Here is a 13239-nt window from a genome sequence, read left to right on the forward strand (position 1 = left end):
CAAACTACTTTCAGTTTATAAATTACGTAGGTCTACGCGGAAGATGCTATATTTTGACTCAACACACTTTCTGATGTGACTGAGGTCCCTATTAAGTAAATTTTATAATATAAATATCAATTTGATCTTACAATACCTTCAAATGATCTTCAAAACAGAATATCATCGATAGGTAAGAGTCAGGAGCAGCCTTGAACCATTTATTCCGTATAGCTTGTGCTTAAGGCACGGGAATGAATATCTTCTCCAGGCTTTTGTTTCGACGTCGAGATGAAATTTGGAACAAAAAGTCATTTATAATTCTATTTTGAATTCATGTTTTCGGTACTAGATGACATTTTTAGGAAGCAAACTCCACCGATTCCCGGAAACTCTCGCCGCGCTAAAGAAGGCGACGGAATACAGCGATACTCCACTGGTGACTACTGCCTTGTGACGTCACATCTCAATCAAGATGGGGGCACTGTGTTTCAGCGCAACATGAAATTTTCCGACTTTCAAAACGTTTTAAAGTGCATACCCCAGATGCAGAAAATAAAAGTGACTGTACTAATGTTTCTTTTTTAGGCTAAACTTTCAAATTCAGCAATAAAAAAAAATTAGTGCACTTCCCTATTGAAGAGGGAATTGCTTGAAGGAAGCGGAGGCTCTCAGGATGCTTCTCAAGTACTCCAAGGAAACCCTACCTTAATCGGTTGAATACTATTATAAGCTATCCATTTTTAAGTACGAAATTTTAACTTCCTTTGGTTAAATCCCCTTCTGTCAAATTCGACCTGAACGAGGAGATGATCACTTTATGTGGAGTTTGCTCACGCCCCTGAAATAATTATATATCCGTGGAAGACAATCGACGTCAAAGACGAGAGATCCTTTGTTCGTTAAGGGCGAAACGCAGGAAAAGCCGCGAAACGAGAGTAATTTCCTTCGTTATCCTGGTGAGAAATCACCTTGTTTTCCATTTTTCTCCTCGTTCAACTCCTATTGAGCATTCCGCGCCTAAATTTTTAATACGAGGCCCCCGTTTGGAGATCGATATCTGGGAAATCACACAATTTCCTGTTTCCTCCTATAAGGAGAGTCGCGAGTATTTCTTCCCTTTGTCGAACTGCGGGTTTCTGGAAATTGTTTCGCCAGGAAGGCGGCAATCCTTTTCATTCACTCTCTTGCAAAAAGTGTGTGATTGGCTCATTCTGTCGCCGGATCGCGAAAATTGAAATTTGAGCGGTGTGAAATCGGATAGCGGATGTCTCGCTGCGTGTGACCTCGAAGAAATTATTAAATTAGAGATATTTGTATGCCGGAAGTTATTACTTGTATCCGTCTTGTGATATTCATCATTCCTTTGATCGATAAAGAATATTCAGTTACACTAACGCAATGCTATTACCCGTTATTCTCAAGATACATTCGCGTTATTTTTATACTGTGATGATATAATTATTCCCTATGCATACCACTGCTTCATTTTAGGGAATTATTTGTTTGGCATTGGGAATGCTTTCGATTTTATGTTTCAGAGATTTAAAGTATTTTTTAAAAACTTCTTGGCTCAAAATTTAAGTGAAAAAGTTGTTCGCTTAAGAATCCTGCAAAAAATCGAAGATATCGTAGTTAAAACAATTTTCCCACACAACTATTTCATACCATTATGAAATCTAAAAACAATTGTGTTTATATGCTCCAAAACCGTTAAAAAATTGATCTATCAATAGAACAAATTTATTTTCCAGGTTTTTTTGATTCTCGAGTTCCAAAGAGATTTTCTTAGAAGCCGGGTGATTCAAACCTATGAATAAATCCGTGTGCTTTTACTTTGATGTTTCTTATCTTTGTATTTGTGTCAGTGGCGTAGCTATGGGGGAATGAGAGGATAGACCCCCCCCCCCAAAGCTTCTTAGAAATAAAAAAATATTTAAAACTATTGTCTATCTTTGGCATATAATAAATGCATCTGCTTACGGTTAAATTTTTGTGCCAAAATGTTGTAAAATTTATTTCCAGGCATGGCATTTTTCAAACATTTTTGCCGAACGAATTGTTGCCTTGAAGGGCAGGGGGGTGGGGGTGGTATTCACCCTTCAGGCGCCTCCGTCCCCCCCCAATTCTTAGTTACGCCACTGACTTGAGTAATATTTATATTTTTGAACGCGCATATCTCGTGTGTATAAAACAGGTAATTTTTATGATCCATTATCGCGATACTGAATGAGGATGTTTCCTTTTGGTCCTACATAATTGTTACCAAACCAATACCCTCCGAAATTTTGCGAATTATTTTATGTATCTTAATTTCTTGATAAAGTTTAAGTAAGTATTCAAACACGCGACTAATAGTATGAGAACAATTTACCAAACTTAAAGTTGTAATAACCTCTGTGAAGTGTCAAGTTTTCGTCCATAGTTTTGAACGGTTCAGTATTCATATTAATAATTTTAATTTCTCAAGTTCTGCAGATGCTCAAGTTAACGTTGCGGAACGTCAGCAAGATGATTGGCTTATAATGATAACGTACGTCCAATCACAGCAAAGATATATTATTAATTAAAATGGTCAATAAACCGTCGTCATTTATCTACTATTATATAAGACTACTTTTGGAACCACTTACATGATTTGTATTTTACTTGGCTGAATCCTTGTTTATTATGAATTTTTCTAATGATATACGTTTCCCTCTTTCTCCGCTGCAGGTTGTTCGGCAGTACAGGCGCGTGCGCGGCCTGCGGGCAGACGATCCCCGCGAGTGAGTTCGTGATGCGGGCCGGGCCCCCGCAGAGCGGCGCCGGAGGCCCCAACCACGCGTCCAACCCGACGGGAGGGCCCCAAGGCAACGCCGGGCCCCAGGGCAACGGAGGGCCCAACTCGGGCACCAACTCGGTATTCCACCTCAAGTGCTTCGCTTGCTCCAAGTGTCAGGCGCAGCTGATGCCAGGGGACAGGTGAGTAACGCTATTGTGCGACTCCAGAGGGCTTTATGACCTCAGGGCCTTGCAAGGGTAGGGACTTAGTGTTCATCTACATTTACATACTACCCCGCAAGCCACCTAGAAAGGCGTTTGGCAGAGGGTGTTAGGACAAATGCCATCTGCATATAAAAAGCAAATCCTGAAACAAAATTACTACTAATATTTATTAAAGTCCTATATGACGCGTGAGAAAAACGAATTCCCATATCTATTTGTTCAGAAAAATATCTTATTTTTCTTAATTTATCGCTTCTGTCTGAAGTGTTGGCATCGATTCAGTAAAAGGATGGGAAGGGAATGTACTATCATGGGATTTTTCCCTGTTGGTAAATTTAAAGTTATAAAAAATGTTAATATCATATGATTGACATGTTTTCTGCTATTTTTGTATTCTTATTCAAATTATTAACCGCTACCGAGGGCTTTATGGCCTCTAGGGGTCTTGCAAGAGTAGGAACTAGTGTTAGTAAAAGGATGGGAAGGGAATGTTCTAGATGTTCAAGAGATGGTATATCATAGGATTTCTTCCCTTTCGCTCAATTTTAACTTGTAAAATATGTTAAATAACTAGTTATTGATGTGTTAGCTGCTGTTATAATATTATTCACATTGGTACATATATTGACACATTGGTGCACAGCTTTTTCAGGGAATCACACGATGCAAAACTGTATAAACCTCCAATGAGCTAAATAATGATTGAAGATGACTTGAGCGTTTATTTTGATTTCGAGGCAAAATAGCGCTGCGTTTTTCAGTGATAAATTTAGTGTAAAGTATTATTCTACCAAATAAATACGTCCTACCATCCAAAGCCAGCATTGGTTGTAATGTGATTCTCACTTCCTTTTATTTACGCAATACGCAGCAAATAGAGATGTTGTATTAGAAATTTCGAAGGTAAATGCATTTTATAGATATCAATTGGCGAAATAATTTTTTGCAGTCGCTTTACTTCAAATTTGCTGAGCTCTCCTGTCGATGATCTTATTGATGTCCTAGTAGTGCTGTTCGATCTCGAGTCGAGTTGAAAACTACTCACGAGCATCGAATCGAGTCGAGTTTGGTCATACCTGGATCTGGCAATATGACAACTTATGCACCAGCTTATTCCCAATTTTCCAATTCCATTGAGGGTATGCTATTCCGAATGCTTAGCTTGATGTAAAAAGGAAAAGTTAATAAGAGATGTTGATGGTAATTGTTTCAGAATTAGGAGATTAATAGAAATTAATGTGTCTTCGACAGTTCCAAAAGAACAATAAACCTCTGGTATTAAGTGATAAATTTAATTAATATGTATGTATCCAAACTACTAGAAAGAGCTCTGAGTATAAGCATTTGCACCATTTTAATAACGTTTCGTCATAGCGCCCCCTTCGGCAGATTTCTGAACCTACTGTCCTCGACAGCTCTGTGACCGAAACTACTCGACTCGAATCGGTATTCGCAATGCTACTCGAATTACTCGAGTCGAGTACCAACTATTCGATTCGACTCGAATTTTCGAGTACTAGCACATCCCTAGATGATCTAGCTCTAAAATCAAAATTCTGTGATGCAGGGAAAAGAAGCTAATTTTTGTTCGAGATAAAGAAGTTCATTTGAAGATCCTTTGACTAAATGGTAGTTTCTTTATAAGTGATACTTTTCGATGATTTCTGGCACCAGGCATTACGCCGTACCTCTAAACGTTGCTAATGACATCTGGTGGCGTTGAGCGCTCTCTCGATTCGTTTATTTTGGTTTCCCTTGAACTGTCGGCCTCGTACTTCCCACTTACTCATTTTATGACCTCAAGTGAGCAGTTTCTTGCAAATTTAATGTTAATGTATGCAGGCATTCCATGAGAGTGCTCCCCGGTTTATCGTCAGATGCTCACAAACCTCGAGATGGCTTGCCAAATTCTCGTGAACGTCAATGACGATATTCGCTTTGAACTAGAAAAGAAATTGGATTTAGGTGGCGTAATGAATTATAGCCATTACCGTCGCTTTCATCGGAAATAATAGGCCATTGGTCCTATCGGTGTCTTCTACAAAAACTTTTTTTAACCATGAAAAGTGTTATGCCATTATCAAATGTATTAAGTGCACCTGATAATTTTTGTGTTTATAGATCTGTGCTAGTAATTAATAATTCATTGCCAAGAACTATATTTGCAATATTTCTATTCTGTATTAACTTCTTTTTCAATGCTAGCAGCCCTTAGAAATGGTCTACTCCTACTCTAACCATAACGTGTGCTGTCACTTGCATAAGTTCAGTTTTGGGAGAGCTCTATCCTCACTCATCGAAAATACCTTCAGATTGATACCATTTCAGTATGATCGAATCAATGTCATCATTATAGAGGTCATTTATCCAATATAATCACTGGATGGGATGTGATTTTAAGTTACTTCCATTCACAACACACGAAAAACTAGTCCTGTTGTAATAAATTTTCTCTGCTAGATACGTATGAAGGTACATTGTAGATATCATTTTATCGTCGATATTATATCATATAATTATAATATTATATCACATTTCATTCACATAAGCCGCATTTCATCATCGTTACGTGCCAAACGCCTTTCCAATGGGTAATGTCTTGCTCTTGAGGATTTCAAGTCAAACTAGTACGGTTCGCTCAGTCGCGGCCACCATATCACTCATTCATGTTTACGGTGCGGGTCTAATGAAGACTTAAAACCAGTTAAAATGGTTCGGCCGTTTAATTGCGTTCCAGTCATGGAAAAGCGTCGCACTTCTCATCCGCTGCGGGCGTAAATTTAATTGCGCGCTTGTAAGAAAGCGCTCCAAAGAAAAAGACAGTACCGCAGCAGCGCCCCGTCGTAAAACTCATGGCTTAGTCTCGAGAAAATTCTTCGCTCTTTGCCTCTCTCTCTCTCTCGCTATCTTTATCCATCCAGCTTTCATTTCACCTCTTATTCGTCATCCAATCTTTAGTTTAAAGGTGAAAGGCATTCCATGAATGAGCGCTTTAAGCTGCTGCTCGTGGTGCCCTGATAACCGGCAGTCGTAAATTGTTTAGTGAAAACTCACGTAAGTATTTTTAAGGGGAACTCGTAATAGACGTCGATCCTGGAGGACATAATCTCCGAATCTCGGCCTTTTGTTACTAATTCCGTGAACTATATCATTGTTCAGGGGTATACATTTTGAAAAAGAGAAACGTTTCATGAACTATCAAATACCGTGCGGTGTGTATATGGTGGTCCTCTTGTATGCTGCATGTTGGTGATTGGTCACCCCCTGCCAAACACCCTAGAGGTGGCATACAGGGTATTATGTTGATGTATTTGTGGTAATAAAGTAGGTTCAACCCTCAAAGCACGACTCTTAGGCTGACGTCATTGTGGTTAAACTTCTGTATCTTTCGATAGAAACTCTATGGGTACCTTGATCTATTTCTTTGAATCTACATATGCTTTGCGTGTAGTGAATGGTAGCGTTATATAATTCATGATTTTTGAATCGATACTCTGAAAGTGGAGTTTCCAAAGTGCCAAGTAAATTTTGATAATATAATTTAATACTTCTCTATGATCTGCGTTTTCTTCCGCAAGTCAATCGCGGATGCCGACGAAATCATGTACCTATGTCTACTATTTTTAGTGTCGTGTTTTATTATTCACGTACTTAATAGTAGAAATTTGTGGATATAGAGTCGATCCTGTTATTAAGAACTCCTTTTGATTTTGCCAATATTGCCGATTTTCTTAGAAATTTTATCTTATTCTCATTTTTTGTACAGTTTGCTAACCGTCTGCGTGTTACTATATTTCAGGGTTTAAATTCTATTACCGATGCTTCTCCCTTAATTTTAATCCATAAATATGATCGGCGCAGCATTCTCAATATTATGTTCTGTAAATATGCTTTATTATATTGCTCTAAATATTTAATGAAAATTAAAATAGACTCAAACTGGGTGGAGTTTTTCGATCATCATGTTGATAGAACGCGCAAACCTTTGTAGCAGTTTCAACAGATAACCGTCATTCTCGCGGCTATTCTCGACCTTTTTGTGTTCATCGATCATCATTTTTATGAAATATCACATGCTTTCTTTTTATCCTTTTATGATGAAGAAAATCCATTGCGCTTTGGATATATATTTTGAACTTTGTTTCTATGGTTAACTTCATCAGTCATTCATGATGAATGGTACCAAAAACCAGAACGGCTCCACCACTTTGTAGGTGTGATCATAATATAGGGATTTTTATTGGAACAAGAATATTAATCGAGGTTGGGGTGGGAATAAAAAAATATGACTGATTTGTTAATCCTAACTATGGTCAAGGGGGAAAAAAACTGGGAGTTAATTTTTCAGCTCGACGTCGCTCTTTCATCGCGAGCCGGTGGTGTCGTAATTACTCGCTTCCTCAAATAAAAGTTTAACTTCCTGTTTGTGAAGATTAATGTCTTTTATATTTACGATAGCCGCAGTGAGGCACGCATGTAGATAGAGTTGGTGGCGGTGCCTGCCCTTGATCAAAAGATATTCCATGGCGCGCTTCTACCTACGTTAATTAACGGGTTGAGCGTCGATGCTTTATTTTTTTTTTATATTCAGATCTAGCCTAGAATGTTTGGAACACATGGAAATGAGCCCGTATTGTAGGTGGCCTATGGCTGGATATTTCCTCGAATTTTATAGAAAATGGCAGGAAAGATTTTTGCCTTAGGGTCTGATGAATATTCTTTTAATAAATAATAGTTCCTCCCCATTAAGTATCCATGGTCATCATTGATTTACATTTTTATTCGTGTTGATTAATTCATCTGGGCTAGCTCGTAGCTTCCTGTCAATTTATATTAGTTGAGGCCATCCTTATTAAGGAGTGGCTGTTCATTAGAGATGATTTATTTGCGCTGCTCGAGTTGCATCTCACATAAGGAATCAGAATTTTTGGAAAAGGCTTTCTTATGGTTCATAAGCTTGACTTCTTTATTATTATTTGTTAGCAATGCAACCGTGAATAACATACTTCAAAGTTTATTGTCTTGCAAATACATTTCTGATCTATCCTTTTTTATTCTTGCAGTAAATTTATTCGATTCATTGGTATTTAGTTAATTTTACTGCTTAATTAGGTATTCCTCAATAAAAATGCCAATGATTACATTCCCGCAAATACCTTCATCGCCTTTTCTAAGGTGCATCGAAAAATGGGTATTTGAAATGGATAGGGTTGGATCCTTCTTGTTAGTACTCTTATTAATACCTTCTGATGTATATGTGCCTCACATGTTTTACAAAACCGCATAAATTTAACCTTTTTGTGATTAAAAGCGATGGTTTTGACTGATTTTAATTCATTACTTTTCCCCGCAGGTACTACCTTCTGGCCGGCAGCCTCGTTTGCGAGCAGGACTGGCACAAGCTGCTCAAGGGTGCGGCGGCAGCTGCGGCGGCGGCGGCCGCAGCGGCTGCGGCAGCCGCGTCCTCCAACGCGTCGCCCTCCTCGTCCGCGTCGCCGCCCGGCCCTGGCGGTCCCGGCGGCGGCGGCGGGGGCGGCGGAGGCGGCCCCGCGGCGACCACCACCACGACCGGAGTGCGCAAGGGCAAGGTGGGGCGTCCTCGGCGGAGTAGAGACTGAGGGCGGCGGGGCGCGGGCCGAGGCAGGGTGAGTCCCCACGACAAATTAACTCGCGCCCCCAATCCTGATATTTTCGACCCTTCGATAATATCGACTCATTGATAATATCGAATCTTCGATAACATCGAATATTCGGTTATAAAGACTTCGATATTATAGAATTTTCGATAATATCGACTCTTCGATAATATCGAATATTCAATAATATCGTTTCTTCTATAACCTTGAAGTGTAAATGTGGTAGCATTGAATCGCCTATATGTTTCATATGTGCCAGTGTGAATTTCATCTATGTTAGATTGCGAGGTTTGTTTTCCCCTCAATATCAGCGATTCATATGCAATACTTCGGTGTAAGATGTCAATAGAGCATCGATTTATTCTGCTGATGACGATTGTTCGATTTTTAAGTGAAATAAAGTTGTGATTTTCAATTTTGGTTTATTTTTTACTTTCGACTACTTTTATCTACTCGAGAGCCTTTGAGGGTTTCGTCAAAATATATTGTTCCTCCAGTATATGAACAAAATATATTATTTTTCCACTGTAGATAACAGTAGCGCACTGATTGATGATTCATATCGTCATTCCTACTCGTTTCAAGGTAATGTCTTTAGGAAAAAAAAGTTTTCCGATGACTACTTATTGTAATAACTTCAACGGTTTTATTTAGAAATATTATTTGAGAATTTTTCATTCCCCCTATATCCCTGCCGATATTCAGATATCGTTGTCAAGTCTTCAATGGAGTTGATATTTTCATCAGTGAATAACATATCGGTTGCATGTCAGCATTTTTCCCTTCGGAGCCGCAGTTAAATTAGTCGATTGAAATAATGTTAATGACTGCTGAATTTTGTTTACCACTAAGTTCGCCATTGTTTGGAAATATCGTTCTACCTACTGTCGACTCCTCTGTAAAATACTCCTCTATAAAAAAGGGTCTTTTGGTGTTCAATTTACACTAGATAGAATCGTAATATTAGCCCCCCTTGTCCTTAGCCTGGATCTGCCACTGCCGAGTGGCTTCTTATCAAAATCTGACGCAGCAATGCGTGCTGAGAGAGAACTAGGGAAATCCTAACATTCAGTAATGCATACTTACCAGACCCATTTCCCCGGGCGTATCCTAATACACACATCTGCTCACATACGGCTGTGGTACGATGTGTGTCTGTGTGTGGGTTTGGCGAGTAGGCGCCATTCGATAGGGGATGGGCCGTAATGGGTAGTTAAAGGGTTGTGAAGAGAAGCATCGCGAGGAAGGAGCGTTCGCAGGAGCGACAGTGTTTTAGTGTTAGTGGCAACGCGGAGACGGGTGGAGAATTAAAACGGAATGGGATGGAATCTTTTTTTTTATTTCGGGATGGGCAGATGGATCTCTGTGATGGATCTTAAAAGGTGTAAATGGCCGTGGAGATGCTTTGGCCTTTTAAGTTCCTTGAGTGTTTCCGATGAGAGATAAGCCAGTCATGATGCGAAGATGTTGCGGCTCCTCCTCTCTGGGAAGGGGATGAGAGTGGGTAGATGTGTGTGTGTGTTTGAGCCCTCATAGGGAAATGGAGTGATAGATATTGGGAGACCGATGGTGGATTAGCTCCATCAGGAGCGCACTTCTCCCCAAAGCTTTAAGCCCTCATGAAAGGAGTCCTCTGTTTTCTGTTTTACTGGATGGTGAGCTTTTTTTATTTGGGGTGGGTATGATATAATGGACTAAGTTTCTATAAGTTGAAACATATTTTAATAAAAAGTGTTAGTAGCGGTGGGTCGTACTAATATGTTTTTGATTTGTTAACGATTTTTGATTTATCTTCATCTCATAGAAAACTGCGCATTTATGGCCATTACAGTGGAGGATTCTAACGAATAAAGATGTAGGACGACCATATGCACTCATGCTCTGAATAAAGACAACCTGCCCAAGCGGGAATCGAACCCGCGACCTTCGGTTTGGCAGGAGAGGACTTTACCCCGCCGCCGAGGCCGCCAAATTCAATGAATTTATTTAATAACCGGCATTTTATTTCTTGCTCTCACTACGTGTTACAGTACCGCCCTATAATATCAATATCTCAATTCTCGGTCCCGGTTATAGAGTATAACTCTGGATTTAGGTTTTGTAGTTCGGTTCTAGAACCAATTATGTTTTCAAGATCTGATTCAGGTTCATGTTAAAGTAAATTCCATTTTTCAGTTTTGGTGATTATGTCTGTTGTCAATTTATATACTTATCTTTATCCTAGCTATATTTCGTAATAATAAAACTGTGACAATTCAAGGAGGTTGAAATTGTGATAATACTGGTAGTAGCAGGTTTAACTGGTAAATACTAACTTCGGTTTCACACCTACCACTTGCTTTATTCTATTTATATCTACATATGACAATAATGCCGTAAATTCGGTGGTACGAATGAAATAATTAAGTAGAGTCCTCCAAGTTTAATTATCTATTATTATCAGTATTATTAATACGAGATCCTCCGCATCCTCCGTTTACGGTTGAATACATATAACTCCTGTTTTTATATGGTTCATGATTCCAGGCTTACTTCGTGGATGTGAGTTCAGTCGTAAACATACTATTTTGCCCTCAACCGCACTCGTGTAACTGGTTAGTCGCTACTCTGCAGGTTTGATTGTGATGTTAGATTGAGTTGGCTGTGTGTTTTCCTTCACAGTTGATGTTTCTCGTGTCACTCTGTAAACGTAAGGTCAAGCCGGATTAGTTTGTCAGTAACACTTGGATTCCTAGCAGCTCTCTCCACTTTAGGGTCTGTTTGATTTAATTCATAGATACAGAAATACCGAGAGCTGAGGAGTTTATTGTCGAAGGCATTTTGGAGGGACATTGGAAAGTTCAAACGAGGCAATGAACATATGTTAGGTCGAAGATCTGGGTAGGGTATTCGTTATCTTCGTTATCCGGGTCCTACCTGGCCGTCCAAAATGCTTAAAGTCGTAATTCATCTCCAACTGATGGACCGAGCTGTATTTGCTTCCCATGCTGCAGAATTGTCCTGCGTAGTAAGAACCTGAACGTAATCAGTTCGTTTGATGGTATCTTATTTTGAAGGCCGCTTATGTGTGTAAATGTGCATGGTTAATTATGTATTCTTCGATCAACTGTAATGCAGATACCCCATTATATTATCCATTTCCTCCTCTGAATAACGTGATGGAAACAAGTTTATGAACCATATCGGGAGATCCGGGTTTGAATCCCGGCTGAGTCAAATATTTTTTCATGGCGGACTTCATCCTTTGGTGTATTTATGAACAATGTATGTAATCTCTAATATGGTTGCGTATACGACTTTGTGGAAATCCTACTTGCGCAAGAGTTTGATAAGTTTAAAATTGGGGTTTTTCATGTACGATATAACCCCTCATCCAACTTTCTTTTCGTTTTTGGAGTTTAAATTTGTGATGAATTCGATTAATCGATGATAAACGTTTTTCGAGATATTTTGATTGATTCCCGTCGATCAGATTCTCTGCTCTAATAGCGGCGATTATATTAATTAATGGGGTGATCTTACTTGCTTTCGTTAAATCGAATCATCTTACTTGCTTTCGATAAATCGAATCATCTTTGAAATCTTCGATCCAACGAACCATTTTGTACGCTTATTTTTCGTCTACTAGATCTCTCATTGGACGGGAGGGAGGTGGAACGAAAGGAAGAATGTAAGATTGTAAAAACCGACATAAGCGTGGAAAGGACTGGAGAGGAAGTTGGTAATTAGCGAAGGGAGTCCGTACATAAGCGTGAAAAGAATAGATGGAATGCGGAGAGTGGTAGATGAAGGTAGTGTTAGACTCTCCACACCCACAGCCGGCACTACTGCCTTCTCAAATGGACCACCCAGCCTCTCCTCCCGCACCACCTGGACATCAAACGCGTTCAACATTTTGAAGAAGTGGCTACCGCTACCCCTTCGTATCCCAGCGCGCCGGTCTTCAATTTTTCCGGTACTGCGTAGCTGGAAACACGAATATTACAAAAGAGGATCCTCAAATCGGCCTCTTTAAGTGTGTTGTCACAAGGGATTGCAATAGAAACTAAACGAAAACCAGTAAAATTTTCTAGAGTTTTGTTCCCAGGAGCGAAATGTAGAAACGGAACGGAATGGATTTAAACTGGGGAGCTAAACTCAGGGTCGAAACGAAATCGGAGTCAAAACTATTTCGTGTCGACACTAAACTAAAAATCTTGGACTTAACGAAACGTAGATAATATTTCACACCGGAGGAACCACGTGCTTCATCTCCGACCTTTAGTTTCTACCCACACACCGAGTGCGAAGTATGTTTGAATGAAGTAGAGGTTCGGCCTACCGCCATTAGATGCATGGGGCACTATTATTTTTACCACTAAAAGGAGAACGGTAGACGCAAACTGGCCATTCTATTTTGAAGCTCGATGTTTTAACCTCTCTACAAGTGTGTCATTAGTAAATGGGTCGAAACTAGTCCCTCTTATCCTCCTCCACTCAACTTCTGGGATCGAAACTTAACTGTGAGCAGCGGAGTTTCGATTAATTTAGTTTCGTTTTGGGAATGAAGTTTCGTCCCGGGCCGAAATTAAACTCCTTGGTGATTTTAATTTCGTGCGGGAACGAAACTATATCTAGGCCTCGTATTTACGTTTCC

General features: G+C 39.6%; 1 protein-coding gene across 1 annotated transcript in view; it reads left to right on the forward strand.

Annotated features, from left to right (window-relative positions):
* Window positions 1-13239, forward strand: part of LOC124164926 (protein pygopus-like) — a 240845-nt gene that overhangs the window by 112490 nt on the left and 115116 nt on the right. Inside the window, exons 3-4 of the mRNA XM_046542158.1 lie at window positions 2695-2943; window positions 8321-8612. Of these exons, the coding sequence (XP_046398114.1) occupies window positions 2695-2943; window positions 8321-8585 (514 nt within the window). The 3' untranslated portion in view covers window positions 8586-8612. The remainder of the gene's footprint in view (window positions 1-2694; window positions 2944-8320; window positions 8613-13239) is intronic.

This window comes from Ischnura elegans, chromosome 9 (assembly GCF_921293095.1).
Source record: "Ischnura elegans chromosome 9, ioIscEleg1.1, whole genome shotgun sequence".
NCBI lineage: Eukaryota > Metazoa > Arthropoda > Insecta > Odonata > Coenagrionidae > Ischnura > Ischnura elegans.